Source organism: Zonotrichia leucophrys, chromosome Z, assembly GCF_028769735.1.
Source record: "Zonotrichia leucophrys gambelii isolate GWCS_2022_RI chromosome Z, RI_Zleu_2.0, whole genome shotgun sequence".
Classification (NCBI taxonomy): domain Eukaryota; kingdom Metazoa; phylum Chordata; class Aves; order Passeriformes; family Passerellidae; genus Zonotrichia; species Zonotrichia leucophrys.
The window spans coordinates 7,732,767-7,756,272 of NC_088200.1; the positions used below are offsets into that span (position 1 = coordinate 7,732,767).

At 58.4% G+C, this 23,506-nt stretch overlaps 9 protein-coding genes across 22 annotated transcripts in view; 8 read left to right on the forward strand and 1 right to left on the reverse strand.

Moving 5' to 3' along the window:
* UBAP2 (ubiquitin associated protein 2) overlaps positions 1–23,506 on the reverse strand; it is a 119,843-nt gene that overhangs the window by 17,968 nt on the left and 78,369 nt on the right. The gene's annotated exons all lie outside the window — the stretch shown is intronic.
* Positions 979–1,601, forward strand: LOC135459801 (interferon-like). The gene has a single exon (XM_064736161.1). The coding sequence runs from the start codon at positions 979–981 to the stop codon at positions 1,549–1,551; it is 573 nt and encodes a 190-aa protein (XP_064592231.1). The 3' UTR covers positions 1,552–1,601.
* Positions 3,980–4,552, forward strand: LOC135459642 (interferon-like). The gene has a single exon (XM_064735875.1). It carries the CDS (start codon positions 3,980–3,982, stop codon positions 4,550–4,552), a length of 573 nt encoding a protein of 190 aa, XP_064591945.1.
* LOC135459314 (interferon-like) lies at positions 6,982–7,604 on the forward strand. The gene has a single exon (XM_064735167.1). The coding sequence runs from the start codon at positions 6,982–6,984 to the stop codon at positions 7,552–7,554; it is 573 nt and encodes a 190-aa protein (XP_064591237.1). The 3' UTR covers positions 7,555–7,604.
* LOC135459312 (interferon-like) lies at positions 9,982–10,604 on the forward strand. Its single transcript, XM_064735166.1, has one exon. The coding sequence runs from the start codon at positions 9,982–9,984 to the stop codon at positions 10,552–10,554; it is 573 nt and encodes a 190-aa protein (XP_064591236.1). The 3' UTR covers positions 10,555–10,604.
* Positions 12,979–13,601, forward strand: LOC135459316 (interferon-like). The gene has a single exon (XM_064735169.1). It carries the CDS (start codon positions 12,979–12,981, stop codon positions 13,549–13,551), a length of 573 nt encoding a protein of 190 aa, XP_064591239.1. The 3' UTR covers positions 13,552–13,601.
* On the forward strand, positions 15,981–16,603 carry LOC135459317 (interferon-like). Its single transcript, XM_064735171.1, has one exon. It carries the CDS (start codon positions 15,981–15,983, stop codon positions 16,551–16,553), a length of 573 nt encoding a protein of 190 aa, XP_064591241.1. The 3' UTR covers positions 16,554–16,603.
* On the forward strand, positions 18,983–19,605 carry LOC135459318 (interferon-like). Its single transcript, XM_064735172.1, has one exon. The coding sequence runs from the start codon at positions 18,983–18,985 to the stop codon at positions 19,553–19,555; it is 573 nt and encodes a 190-aa protein (XP_064591242.1). The 3' UTR covers positions 19,556–19,605.
* On the forward strand, positions 21,985–22,607 carry LOC135459315 (interferon-like). The gene has a single exon (XM_064735168.1). It carries the CDS (start codon positions 21,985–21,987, stop codon positions 22,555–22,557), a length of 573 nt encoding a protein of 190 aa, XP_064591238.1. The 3' UTR covers positions 22,558–22,607.

Consider the following 23,506-nt stretch of genomic DNA (forward strand, 5'->3'; position numbering starts at 1 on the left):
TGATGTCCTCTAGACTCCTGTGCCTCTTCAGAGCCATCCCCTCCAAGGATGCCACACCTCTCACGGACTAACGAGCCCTGAACAGGACACACTCTTGCAGGAAAGGGCTCTGGCAATGCCAAAACACACCACCATTGCTTTCATGGGGGACAGTGCTCTTTGGCCCTGTGGCCGCCTCATCCACTCAGGCACGCATCTCCAAAGCGGACCCTTGCTTCAGGGCCACAGCCACGGCAGCAAGCACAACAGAAAGGGCAAAGCCCTTCCCTGGCACCAACTTCTCCACTGAGCCTTCCTTGCCTGCCTTGGTGCCGGCTCCTCCCTAACACACAGCAGCAGAAGCACCTGCCTCCGTGCAAGGACACACTCAGGCCTCCAAGGCCCACGTGCACACACAGCCCCTTGAACACTGCCACCGCCTCAGGCCATTGACCGCAGGAGGGGAAACGCCAGCGCCCGCCCACTGACATCACCGCACGCCCCTTGCAACCACAAAAGGAAAACGGTGGCGCAGATGAAAATAAAGGCAAGCCACCAAGTGAAAGGAAAAGTGACCACAGCCACCAGCAGGGCTTTGCAGGTGGAAAGCATGCCTGGGCGCAAAGACAGACTCAGCACCACAGCACGCACCGCACAGCTGGCCCGGCAGGTGAAAGGGAACAGCCAAGAGCCCTCTCCACCGCACCTGACCACGACGTCTCCCAGCCAGAACTTTCACAAGCCCGGCACACCGCTGCCACCACAATCCCCAACCACGGACACCCCAACCAAACACTTCCCCAAAACCAATACAGCCACCAGTAGAGACTGGAAACTACAGGCAGAAACTCCGGACAATCAGAAAGCGATGAAGGGAAAGCTGCCTTGCATACAAAGCCCCGCACCCGGAGGCACCCCAAGCACAGCCACCAGCAGCACCAGCCAGCCTCACCAGGCTCCTCCTGCCCAGCAGCACCCAACAGCGCCCGCAGACTCACCATGCCGGCGCCCACAGCCTCAGCGCCACGCCTGCCGCACGCCGCCCCGGCGCTCCTGCTCCTCCTCACCGCTCTGGCCAGCAGCCTGGCCTGCCAACACCTCTGGACGCACGAGGACACCTTCCCCGGCGACGCTCTCCGCCTCCTCCAGGACATGGCTGTCGGCCACACACAGCCCTGCCACCTGACAGAGCCGCCCTTCTTCCCCGCCAGCCTGCTCCACAACAACCTGCAGCCGCACCAAGCCGCCGCCACCGCCCTGCGCATCCTGCAGCACCTCTTCCACACCCTCAGCTCCAACAGCACCCGCCAGCACTGGCCCAGCCACGCTCGCAACCACCTCCTCAACAAGCTGCAGCACCACATCCACCACCTGGAGCAATGCCTCCCCGACAACGCCGCGCCCTTCAAAGGACCACGCAACCCGCTGCTCGCCATCAACAAGTACTTCAGGGACATCCACCTCTTCCTGCACGCCCACAACCACAGCGCCTGCGCCTGGGACCACGTCCGCCTCGAAGCTCGTGCCTCTCTACAGCACCTCCACAACCTCACACGCACCATGCGCCGCTAGCGCCAACACCCACACACCCAGACACACCTACGCCCCAAAGCCACCTCCAACCCCACCTGGGCCTCCTCTCACCTGGCACCGCACGCAGCCCTGAGGCAGCCGCACGGCACCCGCAGCCTTCAACCGCTGCATCTCCAGCCATTCGGCTGCTCCTACTCAGAACCACAAAAGACTTCCTCCACTTATTTATAGACTGATATGTTTACTTATTTCTTTATTTATATAATTTATCTCATTATTTATGTATTTATTTTTCTACCTCTTCACTTGTTTGTGCCACGACAAATAAAGACTTATGACAAAACACTTGCCACTCCCTCTCCTCTCTCCAGCACTGCAACCACTCTTTGCCACCAGGGAAAGCCATCTCCACCCAACACCCACTCCAAGCCCTGCTCCAAACAGCCCCCGACCACTCTTCTCCATGGCCCCTGCCCAAGCAGCATCCTGCACCAGCCTCTGAGCACAAACACTGCCAGTCTTTGGCCAACACCACCAAACAGCACCAAAAAGATAAACACCCGCAGGCCGCTGAAGAGCACCGTTGCACCTCATCTGCTTTAACCACACCTTGCTCCATCCATCCAATCCATGCCTCTCTGACGCACAGACGAGGATGTCGTGCGCGACACTGTCAAACATTCGCACAAAGCCAGGAACACAAGGTCACGTTGCTCGCCCCTCTCCACCACTGCTGGGGAGCCCTAACCATAGAACAGCACCAAAACCACCAGGAATGGCGATTCCGCACTTTGGAATGCCATGCTCCCTGCTCCCAATCACCCTTGCTTCTCCACTGGCCTTAGCATAGTCTCCCGCAGAAGCAGCCTCATCTTCTTGCCCGACACAGAGCTCAGCCTCACTGCTCCGGAGCTCCCACACTCTTCTGCTTTTCCCTGTCTAAGACAGGGAGTTCTATTTCTCATCTCCCACTTCTTGGGCACTTCCACTGACAGACACCAGGTTTCAAAACCTATCCACATTGGCCTACCAACTCCACCTCAAAGTTCCCTCTGGACTCATGCATTCGCCTCCTCATGTGTCATCCACTTGGACACATTCAGGTTGCTAAGAGGGTCTCAAACTCCACCCTCTCCTACACTGGCCTGGGGTCTCCATTCTTCAGGCAGGGCTCTCAGCATTCGCCTTGTGCGACTTCAGCAGCGTGCCTGGAGAGCGCTGACACACAAGGCTACAAACACCCACTCCTCTCCACAGCCTCTTTGGCCCAAAGGCACAGAACCTTCAAATCCCATGATCCGCTCCTAGCAACCATCCGACCATAATCCACGAGGCCAGGGTGATCATGCCAATGCACATCTCTGCACACCCCAAACGCCTCTCCACTACTCCCCAGCTTTTGGGCGCTTTTGGAAAGGCATCTGAAACTACTGGCAAACCTTCACTACTCCAGCCACAGAAGTCCAGCCCCCGCAGCCTTGCTCACACCTGATGTCCTCTAGACTCCTGTGCCTCTTCAGAGCCATCCCCTCCAAGGATGCCACACCTCTCACGGACTAACGAGCCCTGAACAGGACACACTCTTGCAGGAAAGGGCTCTGGCAATGCCAAAACACACCACCATTGCTTTCATGGGGGACAGTGCTCTTTGGCCCTGTGGCCGCCTCATCCACTCAGGCACGCATCTCCAAAGCGGACCCTTGCTTCAGGGCCACAGCCACGGCAGCAAGCACAACAGAAAGGGCAAAGCCCTTCCCTGGCACCAACTTCTCCACTGAGCCTTCCTTGCCTGCCTTGGTGCCGGCTCCTCCCTAACACACAGCAGCAGAAGCACCTGCCTCCGTGCAAGGACACACTCAGGCCTCCAAGGCCCACGTGCACACACAGCCCCTTGAACACTGCCACCGCCTCAGGCCATTGACCGCAGGAGGGGAAACGCCAGCGCCCGCCCACTGACATCACCGCACGCCCCTTGCAACCACAAAAGGAAAACGGTGGCGCAGATGAAAATAAAGGCAAGCCACCAAGTGAAAGGAAAAGTGACCACAGCCACCAGCAGGGCTTTGCAGGTGGAAAGCATGCCTGGGCGCAAAGACAGACTCAGCACCACAGCACGCACCGCACAGCTGGCCCGGCAGGTGAAAGGGAACAGCCAAGAGCCCTCTCCACCGCACCTGACCACGACGTCTCCCAGCCAGAACTTTCACAAGCCCGGCACACCGCTGCCACCACAATCCCCAACCACGGACACCCCAACCAAACACTTCCCCAAAACCAATACAGCCACCAGTAGAGACTGGAAACTACAGGCAGAAACTCCGGACAATCAGAAAGCGATGAAGGGAAAGCTGCCTTGCATACAAAGCCCCGCACCCGGAGGCACCCCAAGCACAGCCACCAGCAGCACCAGCCAGCCTCACCAGGCTCCTCCTGCCCAGCAGCACCCAACAGCGCCCGCAGACTCACCATGCCGGCGCCCACAGCCTCAGCGCCACGCCTGCCGCACGCCGCCCCGGCGCTCCTGCTCCTCCTCACCGCTCTGGCCAGCAGCCTGGCCTGCCAACACCTCTGGACGCACGAGGACACCTTCCCCGGCGACGCTCTCCGCCTCCTCCAGGACATGGCTGTCGGCCACACACAGCCCTGCCACCTGACAGAGCCGCCCTTCTTCCCCGCCAGCCTGCTCCACAACAACCTGCAGCCGCACCAAGCCGCCGCCACCGCCCTGCGCATCCTGCAGCACCTCTTCCACACCCTCAGCTCCAACAGCACCCGCCAGCACTGGCCCAGCCACGCTCGCAACCACCTCCTCAACAAGCTGCAGCACCACATCCACCACCTGGAGCAATGCCTCCCCGACAACGCCGCGCCCTTCAAAGGACCACGCAACCCGCTGCTCGCCATCAACAAGTACTTCAGGGACATCCACCTCTTCCTGCACGCCCACAACCACAGCGCCTGCGCCTGGGACCACGTCCGCCTCGAAGCTCGTGCCTCTCTACAGCACCTCCACAACCTCACACGCACCATGCGCCGCTAGCGCCAACACCCACGCACCCAGACACACCTACGCCCCAAAGCCACCTCCAACCCCACCTGGGCCTCCTCTCACCTGGCACCGCACGCAGCCCTGAGGCAGCCGCACGGCACCCGCAGCCTTCAACCGCTGCATCTCCAGCCATTCGGCTGCTCCTACTCAGAACCACAAAAGACTTCCTCCACTTATTTATAGACTGATATGTTTACTTATTTCTTTATTTATATAATTTATCTCATTATTTATGTATTTATTTTTCTACCTCTTCACTTGTTTGTGCCACGACAAATAAAGACTTATGACAAAACACTTTCCACTGCCTCTCCTCTCTCCAGCACTGCAACCACTCTTTGCCACCGGGGAAAGCCATCTCCACCCAACACACACTCCAAGCCCTGCTCCAAACAGCCCCCGACCACTCTTCTCCATGGCCCCTGCCCAAGCAGCATCCTGCACCAGCCTCTGAGCACAAACACTGCCAGTCTTTGGCCAACACCACCAAACAGCACCAAAAAGATAAACACCCGCAGGCCGCTGAAGAGCACCGTTGCACCTCATCTGCTTTAACCACACCTTGCTCCATCCATCCAATCCATGCCTCTCTGACGCACAGACGAGGATGTCATGCGCGACACTGTCAAACATTCGCACAAAGCCAGGAACACAAGGTCACGTTGCTCGCCCCTCTCCACCACTGCTGGGGAGCCCTAACCATAGAACAGCACCAAAACCACCAGGAATGGCGATTCCGCACTTTGGAATGCCATGCTCCCTGCTCCCAATCACCCCTTGCTTCTCCACTGGCCTTAGCATAGTCTCCCGCAGAAGCAGCCTCATCTTCTTGCCCGACACAGAGCTCAGCCTCACTGCTCCGGAGCTCCCACACTCTTCTGCTTTTCCCTGTCTAAGACAGGGAGTTCTATTTCTCATCTCCCACTTCTTGGGCACTTCCACTGACAGACACCAGGTTTCAAAACCTATCCACATTGGCCTACCAACTCCACCTCAAAGTTCCCTCTGGACTCATGCATTCGCCTCCTCATGTGTCATCCACTTGGACACATTCAGGTTGCTAAGAGGGTCTCAAACTCCACCCTCTCCTACACTGGCCTGGGGTCTCCATTCTTCAGGCAGGGCTCTCAGCATTCGCCTTGTGCGACTTCAGCAGCGTGCCTGGAGAGCGCTGACACACAAGGCTACAAACACCCACTCCTCTCCACAGCCTCTTTGGCCCAAAGGCACAGAACCTTCAAATCCCATGATCCGCTCCTAGCAACCATCCGACCATAATCCACGAGGCCAGGGTGATCATGCCAATGCACATCTCTGCACACCCCAAACGCCTCTCCACTACTCCCCAGCTTTTGGGCGCTTTTGGAAAGGCATCTGAAACTACTGGCAAACCTTCACTACTCCAGCCACAGAAGTCCAACCCCAGCAGCCTTGCTCACACCTGATGTCCTCTAGACTCCTGTGCCTCTTCAGAGCCATCCCCTCCAAGGATGCCACACCTCTCACGGACTAACGAGCCCTGAACAGGACACACTCTTGCAGGAAAGGGCTCTGGCAATGCCAAAACACACCACCATTGCTTTCATGGGGGACAGTGCTCTTTGGCCCTGTGGCCGCCTCATCCACTCAGGCACGCATCTCCAAAGCGGACCCTTGCTTCAGGGCCACAGCCACGGCAGCAAGCACAACAGAAAGGGCAAAGCCCTTCCCTGGCACCAACTTCTCCACTGAGCCTTCCTTGCCTGCCTTGGTGCCGGCTCCTCCCTAACACACAGCAGCAGAAGCACCTGCCTCCGTGCAAGGACACACTCAGGCCTCCAAGGCCCACGTGCACACACAGCCCCTTGAACACTGCCACCGCCTCAGGCCATTGACCGCAGGAGGGGAAACGCCAGCGCCCGCCCACTGACATCACCGCACGCCCCTTGCAACCACAAAAGGAAAACGGTGGCGCAGATGAAAATAAAGGCAAGCCACCAAGTGAAAGGAAAAGTGACCACAGCCACCAGCAGGGCTTTGCAGGTGGAAAGCATGCCTGGGCGCAAAGACAGACTCAGCACCACAGCACGCACCGCACAGCTGGCCCGGCAGGTGAAAGGGAACAGCCAAGAGCCCTCTCCACCGCACCTGACCACGACGTCTCCCAGCCAGAACTTTCACAAGCCCGGCACACCGCTGCCACCACAATCCCCAACCACGGACACCCCAACCAAACACTTCCCCAAAACCAATACAGCCACCAGTAGAGACTGGAAACTACAGGCAGAAACTCCGGACAATCAGAAAGCGATGAAGGGAAAGCTGCCTTGCATACAAAGCCCCGCACCCGGAGGCACCCCAAGCACAGCCACCAGCAGCACCAGCCAGCCTCACCAGGCTCCTCCTGCCCAGCAGCACCCAACAGCGCCCGCAGACTCACCATGCCGGCGCCCACAGCCTCAGCGCCACGCCTGCCGCACGCCGCCCCGGCGCTCCTGCTCCTCCTCACCGCTCTGGCCAGCAGCCTGGCCTGCCAACACCTCTGGACGCACGAGGACACCTTCCCCGGCGACGCTCTCCGCCTCCTCCAGGACATGGCTGTCGGCCACACACAGCCCTGCCACCTGACAGAGCCGCCCTTCTTCCCCGCCAGCCTGCTCCACAACAACCTGCAGCCGCACCAAGCCGCCGCCACCGCCCTGCGCATCCTGCAGCACCTCTTCCACACCCTCAGCTCCAACAGCACCCGCCAGCACTGGCCCAGCCACGCTCGCAACCACCTCCTCAACAAGCTGCAGCACCACATCCACCACCTGGAGCAATGCCTCCCCGACAACGCCGCGCCCTTCAAAGGACCACGCAACCCGCTGCTCGCCATCAACAAGTACTTCAGGGACATCCACCTCTTCCTGCACGCCCACAACCACAGCGCCTGCGCCTGGGACCACGTCCGCCTCGAAGCTCGTGCCTCTCTACAGCACCTCCACAACCTCACACGCACCATGCGCCGCTAGCGCCAACACCCACACACCCAGACACACCTACGCCCCAAAGCCACCTCCAACCCCACCTGGGCCTCCTCTCACCTGGCACCGCACGCAGCCTGAGGCAGCCGCACGGCACCCGCAGCCTTCAACCGCTGCATCTCCAGCCATTCGGCTGCTCCTACTCAGAACCACAAAAGACTTCCTCCACTTATTTATAGACTGATATGTTTACTTATTTCTTTATTTATATAATTTATCTCATTATTTATGTATTTATTTTTCTACCTCTTCACTTGTTTGTGCCACGACAAATAAAGACTTATGACAAAACACTTCCCACTGCCTCTCCTCTCTCCAGCACTGCAACCACTCTTTGCCACCGGGGAAAGCCATCTCCACCCAACACACACTCCAAGCCCTGCTCCAAACAGCCCCCGACCACTCTTCTCCATGGCCCCTGCCCAAGCAGCATCCTGCACCAGCCTCTGAGCACAAACACTGCCAGTCTTTGGCCAACACCACCAAACAGCACCAAAAAGATAAACACCCGCAGGCCGCTGAAGAGCACCGTTGCACCTCATCTGCTTTAACCACACCTTGCTCCATCCATCCAATCCATGCCTCTCTGACGCACAGACGAGGATGTCATGCGCGACACTGTCAAACATTCGCACAAAGCCAGGAACACAAGGTCACGTTGCTCGCCCCTCTCCACCACTGCTGGGGAGCCCTAACCATAGAACAGCACCAAAACCACCAGGAATGGCGATTCCGCACTTTGGAATGCCATGCTCCCTGCTCCCAATCACCCCTTGCTTCTCCACTGGCCTTAGCATAGTCTCCCGCAGAAGCAGCCTCATCTTCTTGCCCGACACAGAGCTCAGCCTCACTGCTCCGGAGCTCCCACACTCTTCTGCTTTTCCCTGTCTAAGACAGGGAGTTCTATTTCTCATCTCCCACTTCTTGGGCACTTCCACTGACAGACACCAGGTTTCAAAACCTATCCACATTGGCCTACCAACTCCACCTCAAAGTTCCCTCTGGACTCATGCATTCGCCTCCTCATGTGTCATCCACTTGGACACATTCAGGTTGCTAAGAGGGTCTCAAACTCCACCCTCTCCTACACTGGCCTGGGGTCTCCATTCTTCAGGCAGGGCTCTCAGCATTCGCCTTGTGCGACTTCAGCAGCGTGCCTGGAGAGCGCTGACACACAAGGCTACAAACACCCACTCCTCCCCACAGCCTCTTTGGCCCAAAGGCACAGAACCTTCAAATCCCATGATCCGCTCCTAGCAACCATCCGACCATAATCCACGAGGCCAGGGTGATCATGCCAATGCACATCTCTGCACACCCCAAACGCCTCTCCACTACTCCCCAGCTTTTGGGCGCTTTTGGAAAGGCATCTGAAACTACTGGCAAACCTTCACTACTCCAGCCACAGAAGTCCAACCCCGCAGCCTTGCTCACACCTGATGTCCTCTAGACTCCTGTGCCTCTTCAGAGCCATCCCCTCCAAGGATGCCACACCTCTCACGGACTAACGAGCCCTGAACAGGACACACTCTTGCAGGAAAGGGCTCTGGCAATGCCAAAACACACCACCATTGCTTTCATGGGGGACAGTGCTCTTTGGCCCTGTGGCCGCCTCATCCACTCAGGCACGCATCTCCAAAGCGGACCCTTGCTTCAGGGCCACAGCCACGGCAGCAAGCACAACAGAAAGGGCAAAGCCCTTCCCTGGCACCAACTTCTCCACTGAGCCTTCCTTGCCTGCCTTGGTGCCGGCTCCTCCCTAACACACAGCAGCAGAAGCACCTGCCTCCGTGCAAGGACACACTCAGGCCTCCAAGGCCCACGTGCACACACAGCCCCTTGAACACTGCCACCGCCTCAGGCCATTGACCGCAGGAGGGGAAACGCCAGCGCCCGCCCACTGACATCACCGCACGCCCCTTGCAACCACAAAAGGAAAACGGTGGCGCAGATGAAAATAAAGGCAAGCCACCAAGTGAAAGGAAAAGTGACCACAGCCACCAGCAGGGCTTTGCAGGTGGAAAGCATGCCTGGGCGCAAAGACAGACTCAGCACCACAGCACGCACCGCACAGCTGGCCCGGCAGGTGAAAGGGAACAGCCAAGAGCCCTCTCCACCGCACCTGACCACGACGTCTCCCAGCCAGAACTTTCACAAGCCCGGCACACCGCTGCCACCACAATCCCCAACCACGGACACCCCAACCAAACACTTCCCCAAAACCAATACAGCCACCAGTAGAGACTGGAAACTACAGGCAGAAACTCCGGACAATCAGAAAGCGATGAAGGGAAAGCTGCCTTGCATACAAAGCCCCGCACCCGGAGGCACCCCAAGCACAGCCACCAGCAGCACCAGCCAGCCTCACCAGGCTCCTCCTGCCCAGCAGCACCCAACAGCGCCCGCAGACTCACCATGCCGGCGCCCACAGCCTCAGCGCCACGCCTGCCGCACGCCGCCCCGGCGCTCCTGCTCCTCCTCACCGCTCTGGCCAGCAGCCTGGCCTGCCAACACCTCTGGACGCACGAGGACACCTTCCCCGGCGACGCTCTCCGCCTCCTCCAGGACATGGCTGTCGGCCACACACAGCCCTGCCACCTGACAGAGCCGCCCTTCTTCCCCGCCAGCCTGCTCCACAACAACCTGCAGCCGCACCAAGCCGCCGCCACCGCCCTGCGCATCCTGCAGCACCTCTTCCACACCCTCAGCTCCAACAGCACCCGCCAGCACTGGCCCAGCCACGCTCGCAACCACCTCCTCAACAAGCTGCAGCACCACATCCACCACCTGGAGCAATGCCTCCCCGACAACGCCGCGCCCTTCAAAGGACCACGCAACCCGCTGCTCGCCATCAACAAGTACTTCAGGGACATCCACCTCTTCCTGCACGCCCACAACCACAGCGCCTGCGCCTGGGACCACGTCCGCCTCGAAGCTCGTGCCTCTCTACAGCACCTCCACAACCTCACACGCACCATGCGCCGCTAGCGCCAACACCCACACACCCAGACACACCTACGCCCCAAAGCCACCTCCAACCCCACCTGGGCCTCCTCTCACCTGGCACCGCACGCAGCCTGAGGCAGCCGCACGGCACCCGCAGCCTTCAACCGCTGCATCTCCAGCCATTCGGCTGCTCCTACTCAGAACCACAAAAGACTTCCTCCACTTATTTATAGACTGATATGTTTACTTATTTCTTTATTTATATAATTTATCTCATTATTTATGTATTTATTTTTCTACCTCTTCACTTGTTTGTGCCACGACAAATAAAGACTTATGACAAAACACTTCCACTGCCTCTCCTCTCTCCAGCACTGCAACCACTCTTTGCCACCGGGGAAAGCCATCTCCACCCAACACACACTCCAAGCCCTGCTCCAAACAGCCCCCGACCACTCTTCTCCATGGCCCCTGCCCAAGCAGCATCCTGCACCAGCCTCTGAGCACAAACACTGCCAGTCTTTGGCCAACACCACCAAACAGCACCAAAAAGATAAACACCCGCAGGCCGCTGAAGAGCACCGTTGCACCTCATCTGCTTTAACCACACCTTGCTCCATCCATCCAATCCATGCCTCTCTGACGCACAGACGAGGATGTCATGCGCGACACTGTCAAACATTCGCACAAAGCCAGGAACACAAGGTCACGTTGCTCGCCCCTCTCCACCACTGCTGGGGAGCCCTAACCATAGAACAGCACCAAAACCACCAGGAATGGCGATTCCGCACTTTGGAATGCCATGCTCCCTGCTCCCAATCACCCCTTGCTTCTCCACTGGCCTTAGCATAGTCTCCCGCAGAAGCAGCCTCATCTTCTTGCCCGACACAGAGCTCAGCCTCACTGCTCCGGAGCTCCCACACTCTTCTGCTTTTCCCTGTCTAAGACAGGGAGTTCTATTTCTCATCTCCCACTTCTTGGGCACTTCCACTGACAGACACCAGGTTTCAAAACCTATCCACATTGGCCTACCAACTCCACCTCAAAGTTCCCTCTGGACTCATGCATTCGCCTCCTCATGTGTCATCCACTTGGACACATTCAGGTTGCTAAGAGGGTCTCAAACTCCACCCTCTCCTACACTGGCCTGGGGTCTCCATTCTTCAGGCAGGGCTCTCAGCATTCGCCTTGTGCGACTTCAGCAGCGTGCCTGGAGAGCGCTGACACACAAGGCTACAAACACCCACTCCTCTCCACAGCCTCTTTGGCCCAAAGGCACAGAACCTTCAAATCCCATGATCCGCTCCTAGCAACCATCCGACCATAATCCACGAGGCCAGGGTGATCATGCCAATGCACATCTCTGCACACCCCAAACGCCTCTCCACTACTCCCCAGCTTTTGGGCGCTTTTGGAAAGGCATCTGAAACTACTGGCAAACCTTCACTACTCCAGCCACAGAAGTCCACCCCGCAGCCTTGCTCACACCTGATGTCCTCTAGACTCCTGTGCCTCTTCAGAGCCATCCCCTCCAAGGATGCCACACCTCTCACGGACTAACGAGCCCTGAACAGGACACACTCTTGCAGGAAAGGGCTCTGGCAATGCCAAAACACACCACCATTGCTTTCATGGGGGACAGTGCTCTTTGGCCCTGTGGCCGCCTCATCCACTCAGGCACGCATCTCCAAAGCGGACCCTTGCTTCAGGGCCACAGCCACGGCAGCAAGCACAACAGAAAGGGCAAAGCCCTTCCCTGGCACCAACTTCTCCACTGAGCCTTCCTTGCCTGCCTTGGTGCCGGCTCCTCCCTAACACACAGCAGCAGAAGCACCTGCCTCCGTGCAAGGACACACTCAGGCCTCCAAGGCCCACGTGCACACACAGCCCCTTGAACACTGCCACCGCCTCAGGCCATTGACCGCAGGAGGGAAACGCCAGCGCCCGCCCACTGACATCACCGCACGCCCCTTGCAACCACAAAAGGAAAACGGTGGCGCAGATGAAAATAAAGGCAAGCCACCAAGTGAAAGGAAAAGTGACCGCAGCCACCAGCAGGGCTTTGCAGGTGGAAAGCATGCCTGGGCGCAAAGACAGACTCAGCACCACAGCACGCACCGCACAGCTGGCCCGGCAGGTGAAAGGGAACAGCCAAGAGCCCTCTCCACCGCACCTGACCACGACGTCTCCCAGCCAGAACTTTCACAAGCCCGGCACACCGCTGCCACCACAATCCCCAACCACGGACACCCCAACCAAACACTTCCCCAAAACCAATACAGCCACCAGTAGAGACTGGAAACTACAGGCAGAAACTCCGGACAATCAGAAAGCGATGAAGGGAAAGCTGCCTTGCATACAAAGCCCCGCACCCGGAGGCACCCCAAGCACAGCCACCAGCAGCACCAGCCAGCCTCACCAGGCTCCTCCTGCCCAGCAGCACCCAACAGCGCCCGCAGACTCACCATGCCGGCGCCCACAGCCTCAGCGCCACGCCTGCCGCACGCCGCCCCGGCGCTCCTGCTCCTCCTCACCGCTCTGGCCAGCAGCCTGGCCTGCCAACACCTCTGGACGCACGAGGACACCTTCCCCGGCGACGCTCTCCGCCTCCTCCAGGACATGGCTGTCGGCCACACACAGCCCTGCCACCTGACAGAGCCGCCCTTCTTCCCCGCCAGCCTGCTCCACAACAACCTGCAGCCGCACCAAGCCGCCGCCACCGCCCTGCGCATCCTGCAGCACCTCTTCCACACCCTCAGCTCCAACAGCACCCGCCAGCACTGGCCCAGCCACGCTCGCAACCACCTCCTCAACAAGCTGCAGCACCACATCCACCACCTGGAGCAATGCCTCCCCGACAACGCCGCGCCCTTCAAAGGACCACGCAACCCGCTGCTCGCCATCAACAAGTACTTCAGGGACATCCACCTCTTCCTGCACGCCCACAACCACAGCGCCTGCGCCTGGGACCACGTCCGCCTCGAAGCTCGTGCCTCTCTACAGCACCTCCACAACCTCACACGCACCATGCGCCGCTAGCGCCAACACCCACACACCCAGACACACCTACGCCCCAAAGCCACCTCCAACCCCACCTGGGCCTCCTCTCACCTGGCACCGCACGCAGCCCTGAGGCAGCCGCACGGCACCCGCAGCCTTCAACCGCTGCATCTCCAGCCATTCGGCTGCTCCTACTCAGAACCACAAAAGACTTCCTCCACTTATTTATAGACTGATATGTTTACTTATTTCTTTATTTATATAATTTATCTCATTATTTATGTATTTATTTTTCTACCTCTTCACTTGTTTGTGCCACGACAAATAAAGACTTATGACAAAACACTTCCCACTGCCTCTCCTCTCTCCAGCACTGCAACCACTCTTTGCCACCGGGGAAAGCCATCTCCACCCAACACACACTCCAAGCCCTGCTCCAAACAGCCCCCGACCACTCTTCTCCATGGCCCCTGCCCAAGCAGCATCCTGCACCAGCCTCTGAGCACAAACACTGCCAGTCTTTGGCCAACACCACCAAACAGCACCAAAAAGATAAACACCCGCAGGCCGCTGAAGAGCACCGTTGCACCTCATCTGCTTTAACCACACCTTGCTCCATCCATCCAATCCATGCCTCTCTGACGCACAGACGAGGATGTCATGCGCGACACTGTCAAACATTCGCACAAAGCCAGGAACACAAGGTCACGTTGCTCGCCCCTCTCCACCACTGCTGGGGAGCCCTAACCATAGAACAGCACCAAAACCACCAGGAATGGCGATTCCGCACTTTGGAATGCCATGCTCCCTGCTCCCAATCACCCCTTGCTTCTCCACTGGCCTTAGCATAGTCTCCCGCAGAAGCAGCCTCATCTTCTTGCCCGACACAGAGCTCAGCCTCACTGCTCCGGAGCTCCCACACTCTTCTGCTTTTCCCTGTCTAAGACAGGGAGTTCTATTTCTCATCTCCCACTTCTTGGGCACTTCCACTGACAGACACCAGGTTTCAAAACCTATCCACATTGGCCTACCAACTCCACCTCAAAGTTCCCTCTGGACTCATGCATTCGCCTCCTCATGTGTCATCCACTTGGACACATTCAGGTTGCTAAGAGGGTCTCAAACTCCACCCTCTCCTACACTGGCCTGGGGTCTCCATTCTTCAGGCAGGGCTCTCAGCATTCGCCTTGTGCGACTTCAGCAGCGTGCCTGGAGAGCGCTGACACACAAGGCTACAAACACCCACTCCTCTCCACAGCCTCTTTGGCCCAAAGGCACAGAACCTTCAAATCCCATGATCCGCTCCTAGCAACCATCCGACCATAATCCACGAGGCCAGGGTGATCATGCCAATGCACATCTCTGCACACCCCAAACGCCTCTCCACTACTCCCCAGCTTTTGGGCGCTTTTGGAAAGGCATCTGAAACTACTGGCAAACCTTCACTACTCCAGCCACAGAAGTCCAGCCCCCGCAGCCTTGCTCACACCTGATGTCCTCTAGACTCCTGTGCCTCTTCAGAGCCATCCCCTCCAAGGATGCCACACCTCTCACGGACTAACGAGCCCTGAACAGGACACACTCTTGCAGGAAAGGGCTCTGGCAATGCCAAAACACACCACCATTGCTTTCATGGGGGACAGTGCTCTTTGGCCCTGTGGCCACCTCATCCACTCAGGCACGCATCTCCAAAGCGGACCCTTGCTTCAGGGCCACAGCCACGGCAGCAAGCACAACAGAAAGGGCAAAGCCCTTCCCTGGCACCAACTTCTCCACTGAGCCTTCCTTGCCTGCCTTGGTGCCGGCTCCTCCCTAACACACAGCAGCAGAAGCACCTGCCTCCGTGCAAGGACACACTCAGGCCTCCAAGGCCCACGTGCACACACAGCCCCTTGAACACTGCCACCGCCTCAGGCCATTGACCGCAGGAGGGGAAACGCCAGCGCCCGCCCACTGACATCACCGCACGCCCCTTGCAACCACAAAAGGAAAACGGTGGCGCAGATGAAAATAAAGGCAAGCCACCAAGTGAAAGGAAAAGTGACCACAGCCACCAGCAGGGCTTTGCAGGTGGAAAGCATGCCTGGGCGCAAAGACAGACTCAGCACCACAGCACGCACCGCACAGCTGGCCCGGCAGGTGAAAGGGAACAGCCAAGAGCCCTCTCCACCGCACCTGACCACGACGTCTCCCAGCCAGAACTTTCACAAGCCCGGCACACCGCTGCCACCACAATCCCCAACCACGGACACCCCAACCAAACACTTCCCCAAAACCAATACAGCCACCAGTAGAGACTGGAAACTACAGGCAGAAACTCCGGACAATCAGAAAGCGATGAAGGGAAAGCTGCCTTGCATACAAAGCCCCGCACCCGGAGGCACCCCAAGCACAGCCACCAGCAGCACCAGCCAGCCTCACCAGGCTCCTCCTGCCCAGCAGCACCCAACAGCGCCCGCAGACTCACCATGCCGGCGCCCACAGCCTCAGCGCCACGCCTGCCGCACGCCGCCCCGGCGCTCCTGCTCCTCCTCACCGCTCTGGCCAGCAGCCTGGCCTGCCAACACCTCTGGACGCACGAGGACACCTTCCCCGGCGACGCTCTCCGCCTCCTCCAGGACATGGCTGTCGGCCACACACAGCCCTGCCACCTGACAGAGCCGCCCTTCTTCCCCGCCAGCCTGCTCCACAACAACCTGCAGCCGCACCAAGCCGCCGCCACCGCCCTGCGCATCCTGCAGCACCTCTTCCACACCCTCAGCTCCAACAGCACCCGCCAGCACTGGCCCAGCCACGCTCGCAACCACCTCCTCAACAAGCTGCAGCACCACATCCACCACCTGGAGCAATGCCTCCCCGACAACGCCGCGCCCTTCAAAGGACCACGCAACCCGCTGCTCGCCATCAACAAGTACTTCAGGGACATCCACCTCTTCCTGCACGCCCACAACCACAGCGCCTGCGCCTGGGACCACGTCCGCCTCGAAGCTCGTGCCTCTCTACAGCACCTCCACAACCTCACACGCACCATGCGCCGCTAGCGCCAACACCCACACACCCAGACACACCTACGCCCCAAAGCCACCTCCAACCCCACCTGGGCCTCCTCTCACCTGGCACCGCACGCAGCCCTGAGGCAGCCGCACGGCACCCGCAGCCTTCAACCGCTGCATCTCCAGCCATTCGGCTGCTCCTACTCAGAACCACAAAAGACTTCCTCCACTTATTTATAGACTGATATGTTTACTTATTTCTTTATTTATATAATTTATCTCATTATTTATGTATTTATTTTTCTACCTCTTCACTTGTTTGTGCCACGACAAATAAAGACTTATGACAAAACACTTCCCACTGCCTCTCCTCTCTCCAGCACTGCAACCACTCTTTGCCACCGGGGAAAGCCATCTCCACCCAACACACACTCCAAGCCCTGCTCCAAACAGCCCCCGACCACTCTTCTCCATGGCCCCTGCCCAAGCAGCATCCTGCACCAGCCTCTGAGCACAAACACTGCCAGTCTTTGGCCAACACCACCAAACAGCACCAAAAAGATAAACACCCGCAGGCCGCTGAAGAGCACCGTTGCACCTCATCTGCTTTAACCACACCTTGCTCCATCCATCCAATCCATGCCTCTCTGACGCACAGACGAGGATGTCATGCGCGACACTGTCAAACATTCGCACAAAGCCAGGAACACAAGGTCACGTTGCTCGCCCCTCTCCACCACTGCTGGGGAGCCCTAACCATAGAACAGCACCAAAACCACCAGGAATGGCGATTCCGCACTTTGGAATGCCATGCTCCCTGCTCCCAATCACCCCTTGCTTCTCCACTGGCCTTAGCATAGTCTCCCGCAGAAGCAGCCTCATCTTCTTGCCCGACACAGAGCTCAGCCTCACTGCTCCGGAGCTCCCACACTCTTCTGCTTTTCCCTGTCTAAGACAGGGAGTTCTATTTCTCATCTCCCACTTCTTGGGCACTTCCACTGACAGACACCAGGTTTCAAAACCTATCCACATTGGCCTACCAACTCCACCTCAAAGTTCCCTCTGGACTCATGCATTCGCCTCCTCATGTGTCATCCACTTGGACACATTCAGGTTGCTAAGAGGGTCTCAAACTCCACCCTCTCCTACACTGGCCTGGGGTCTCCATTCTTCAGGCAGGGCTCTCAGCATTCGCCTTGTGCGACTTCAGCAGCGTGCCTGGAGAGCGCTGACACACAAGGCTACAAACACCCACTCCCCCCCACAGCCTCTTTGGCCCAAAGGCACAGAACCTTCAAATCCCATGATCCGCTCCTAGCAACCATCCGACCATAATCCACGAGGCCAGGGTGATCATGCCAATGCACATCTCTGCACACCCCAAACGCCTCTCCACTACTCCCCAGCTTTTGGGCGCTTTTGGAAAGGCATCTGAAACTACTGGCAAACCTTCACTACTCCAGCCACAGAAGTCCAGCCCCCGCAGCCTTGCTCACACCTGATGTCCTCTAGACTCCTGTGCCTCTTCAGAGCCATCCCCTCCAAGGATGCCACACCTCTCACGGACTAACGAGCCCTGAACAGGACACACTCTTGCAGGAAAGGGCTCTGGCAATGCCAAAACACACCACCATTGCTTTCATGGGGGACAGTGCTCTTTGGCCCTGTGGCCGCCTCATCCACTCAGGCATGCATCTCCAAAGCGGACCCTTGCTTCAGGGCCACAGCCACGGCAGCAAGCACAACAGAAAGGGCAAAGCCCTTCCCTGGCACCAACTTCTCCACTGAGCCTTCCTTGCCTGCCTTGGTGCCGGCTCCTCCCTAACACACAGCAGCAGAAGCACCTGCCTCCGTGCAAGGACACACTCAGGCCTCCAAGGCCCACGTGCACACACAGCCCCTTGAACACTGCCACCGCCTCAGGCCATTGACCGCAGGAGGGGAAACGCCAGCGCCCGCCCACTGACATCACCGCACGCCCCTTGCAACCACAAAAGGAAAACGGTGGCGCAGATGAAAATAAAGGCAAGCCACCAAGTGAAAGGAAAAGTGACCACAGCCACCAGCAGGGCTTTGCAGGTGGAAAGCATGCCTGGGCGCAAAGACAGACTCAGCACCACAGCACGCACCGCACAGCTGGCCCGGCAGGTGAAAGGGAACAGCCAAGAGCCCTCTCCACCGCACCTGACCACGACGTCTCCCAGCCAGAACTTTCACAAGCCCGGCACACCGCTGCCACCACAATCCCCAACCACGGACACCCCAACCAAACACTTCCCCAAAACCAATACAGCCACCAGTAGAGACTGGAAACTACAGGCAGAAACTCCGGACAATCAGAAAGCGATGAAGGGAAAGCTGCCTTGCATACAAAGCCCCGCACCCGGAGGCACCCCAAGCACAGCCACCAGCAGCACCAGCCAGCCTCACCAGGCTCCTCCTGCCCAGCAGCACCCAACAGCGCCCGCAGACTCACCATGCCGGCGCCCACAGCCTCAGCGCCACGCCTGCCGCACGCCGCCCCGGCGCTCCTGCTCCTCCTCACCGCTCTGGCCAGCAGCCTGGCCTGCCAACACCTCTGGACGCACGAGGACACCTTCCCCGGCGACGCTCTCCGCCTCCTCCAGGACATGGCTGTCGGCCACACACAGCCCTGCCACCTGACAGAGCCGCCCTTCTTCCCCGCCAGCCTGCTCCACAACAACCTGCAGCCGCACCAAGCCGCCGCCACCGCCCTGCGCATCCTGCAGCACCTCTTCCACACCCTCAGCTCCAACAGCACCCGCCAGCACTGGCCCAGCCACGCTCGCAACCACCTCCTCAACAAGCTGCAGCACCACATCCACCACCTGGAGCAATGCCTCCCCGACAACGCCGCGCCCTTCAAAGGACCACGCAACCCGCTGCTCGCCATCAACAAGTACTTCAGGGACATCCACCTCTTCCTGCACGCCCACAACCACAGCGCCTGCGCCTGGGACCACGTCCGCCTCGAAGCTCGTGCCTCTCTACAGCACCTCCACAACCTCACACGCACCATGCGCCGCTAGCGCCAACACCCACACACCCAGACACACCTACGCCCCAAAGCCACCTCCAACCCCACCTGGGCCTCCTCTCACCTGGCACCGCACGCAGCCCTGAGGCAGCCGCACGGCACCCGCAGCCTTCAACCGCTGCATCTCCAGCCATTCGGCTGCTCCTACTCAGAACCACAAAAGACTTCCTCCACTTATTTATAGACTGATATGTTTACTTATTTCTTTATTTATATAATTTATCTCATTATTTATGTATTTATTTTTCTACCTCTTCACTTGTTTGTGCCACGACAAATAAAGACTTATGACAAAACACTTCCCACTGCCTCTCCTCTCTCCAGCACTGCAACCACTCTTTGCCACCGGGGAAAGCCATCTCCACCCAACACACACTCCAAGCCCTGCTCCAAACAGCCCCCGACCACTCTTCTCCATGGCCCCTGCCCAAGCAGCATCCTGCACCAGCCTCTGAGCACAAACACTGCCAGTCTTTGGCCAACACCACCAAACAGCACCAAAAAGATAAACACCCGCAGGCCGCTGAAGAGCACCGTTGCACCTCATCTGCTTTAACCACACCTTGCTCCATCCATCCAATCCATGCCTCTCTGACGCACAGACGAGGATGTCATGCGCGACACTGTCAAACATTCGCACAAAGCCAGGAACACAAGGTCACGTTGCTCGCCCCTCTCCACCACTGCTGGGGAGCCCTAACCATAGAACAGCACCAAAACCACCAGGAATGGCGATTCCGCACTTTGGAATGCCATGCTCCCTGCTCCCAATCACCCCTTGCTTCTCCACTGGCCTTAGCATAGTCTCCCGCAGAAGCAGCCTCATCTTCTTGCCTGACACAGAGCTCAGCCTCACTGCTCCGGAGCTCCCACACTCTTCTGCTTTTCCCTGTCTAAGACAGGGAGTTCTATTTCTCATCTCCCACTTCTTGGGCACTTCCACTGACAGACACCAGGTTTCAAAACCTATCCACATTGGCCTACCAACTCCACCTCAAAGTTCCCTCTGGACTCATGCATTCGCCTCCTCATGTGTCATCCACTTGGACACATTCAGGTTGCTAAGAGGGTCTCAAACTCCACCCTCTCCTACACTGGCCTGGGGTCTCCATTCTTCAGGCAGGGCTCTCAGCATTCGCCTTGTGCAACTTCAGCAGCGTGCCTGGAGAGCGCTGACACACAAGGCTACAAACACCCACTCCTCTCCACAGCCTCCTTGCCCCAAAGGCACAGAACCTTCAAATCCCATGATCCGCTCCTAGCAACCATCCGACCATAATCCACGAGGCCAGGGTGATCATGCCAATGCACATCTCTGCACACCCCAAACGCCTCTCCACTACTCCCCAGCTTTTGGGCGCTTTTGGAAAGGCATCTGAAACTACTGGCAAACCTTCACTACTCCAGCCACAGAAGTCCAGCCCCCGCAGCCTTGCTCACACCTGATGTCCTCTAGACTCCTGTGCCTCTTCAGAGCCATCCCCTCCAAGGATGCCACACCTCTCACGGACTAACGAGCCCTGAACAGGACACACTCTTGCAGGAAAGGGCTCTGGCAATGCCAAAACACACCACCATTGCTTTCATGGGGGACAGTGCTCTTTGGCCCTGTGGCCGCCTCATCCACTCAGGCACGCATCTCCAAAGCGGACCCTTGCTTCAGGGCCACAGCCACGGCAGCAAGCACAACAGAAAGGGCAAAGCCCTTCCCTGGCACCAACTTCTCCACTGAGCCTTCCTTGCCTGCCTTGGTGCCGGCTCCTCCCTAACACACAGCAGCAGAAGCACCTGCCTCCGTGCAAGGACACACTCAGGCCTCCAAGGCCCACGTGCACACACAGCCCCTTGAACACTGCCACCGCCTCAGGCCATTGACCGCAGGAGGGGAAACGCCAGCGCCCGCCCACTGACATCACCGCACGCCCCTTGCAACCACAAAAGGAAAACGGTGGCGCAGATGAAAATAAAGGCAAGCCACCAAGTGAAAGGAAAAGTGACCACAGCCACCAGCAGGGCCTTGCAGGTGGAAAGCATGCCTGGGCGCAAAGACAGACTCAGCACCACAGCACGCACCGCACAGCTGGCCCGGCAGGTGAAAGGGAACAGCCAAGAGCCCTCTCCACCGCACCTGACCACGACGTCTCCCAGCCAGAACTTTCACAAGCCCGGCACACCGCTGCCACCACAATCCCCAACCACGGACACCCCAACCAAACACTTCCCCAAAACCAATACAGCCACCAGTAGAGACTGGAAACTACAGGCAGAAACTCCGGACAATCAGAAAGCGATGAAGGGAAAGCTGCCTTGCATACAAAGCCCCGCACCCGGAGGCACCCCAAGCACAGCCACCAGCAGCACCAGCCAGCCTCACCAGGCTCCTCCTGCCCAGCAGCACCCAACAGCGCCCGCAGACTCACCATGCCGGCGCCCACAGCCTCAGCGCCACGCCTGCCGCACGCCGCCCCGGCGCTCCTGCTCCTCCTCACCGCTCTGGCCAGCAGCCTGGCCTGCCAACACCTCTGGACGCACGAGGACACCTTCCCCGGCGACGCTCTCCGCCTCCTCCAGGACATGGCTGTCGGCCACACACAGCCCTGCCACCTGACAGAGCCGCCCTTCTTCCCCGCCAGCCTGCTCCACAACAACCTGCAGCCGCACCAAGCCGCCGCCACCGCCCTGCGCATCCTGCAGCACCTCTTCCACACCCTCAGCTCCAACAGCACCCGCCAGCACTGGCCCAGCCACGCTCGCAACCACCTCCTCAACAAGCTGCAGCACCACATCCACCACCTGGAGCAATGCCTCCCCGACAACGCCGCGCCCTTCAAAGGACCACGCAACCCGCTGCTCGCCATCAACAAGTACTTCAGGGACATCCACCTCTTCCTGCACGCCCACAACCACAGCGCCTGCGCCTGGGACCACGTCCGCCTCGAAGCTCGTGCCTCTCTACAGCACCTCCACAACCTCACACGCACCATGCGCCGCTAGCGCCAACACCCACACACCCAGACACACCTACGCCCCAAAGCCACCTCCAACCCCACCTGGGCCTCCTCTCACCTGGCACCGCACGCAGCCCCGAGGCAGCCGCACGGCACCCGCAGCCTTCAACCGCTGCATCTCCAGCCATTCGGCTGCTCCTACTCAGAACCACAAAAGACTTCCTCCACTTATTTATAGACTGATATGTTTACTTATTTCTTTATTTATATAATTTATCTCATTATTTATGTATTTATTTTTCTACCTCTTCACTTGTTTGTGCCACGACAAATAAAGACTTATGACAAAACACTTGCCACTGCCTCTCCTCTCTCCAGCACTGCAACCACTCTTTGCCACCGGGGAAAGCCATCTCCACCCAACACACACTCCAAGCCCTGCTCCAAACAGCCCCCGACCACTCTTCTCCATGGCCCCTGCCCAAGCAGCATCCTCACCAGCCTCTGAGCACAAACACTGCCAGTCTTTGGCCAACACCACCAAACAGCACCAAAAAGATAAACACCCGCAGGCCGCTGAAGAGCACCGTTGCACCTCATCTGCTTTAACCACACCTTGCTCCATCCATCCAATCCATGCCTCTCTGACGCACAGACGAGGATGTCATGCGCGACACTGTCAAACATTCGCACAAAGCCAGGAACACAAGGTCACGTTGCTCGCCCCTCTCCACCACTGCTGGGGAGCCCTAACCATAGAACAGCACCAAAACCACCAGGAATGGCGATTCCGCACTTTGGAATGCCATGCTCCCTGCTCCCAATCACCCCTTGCTTCTCCACTGGCCTTAGCATAGTCTCCCGCAGAAGCAGCCTCATCTTCTTGCCCGACACAGAGCTCAGCCTCACTGCTCCGGAGCTCCCACACTCTTCTGCTTTTCCCTGTCTAAGACAGGAGTTCTATTTCTCATCTCCCACTTCTTGGGCACTTCCAC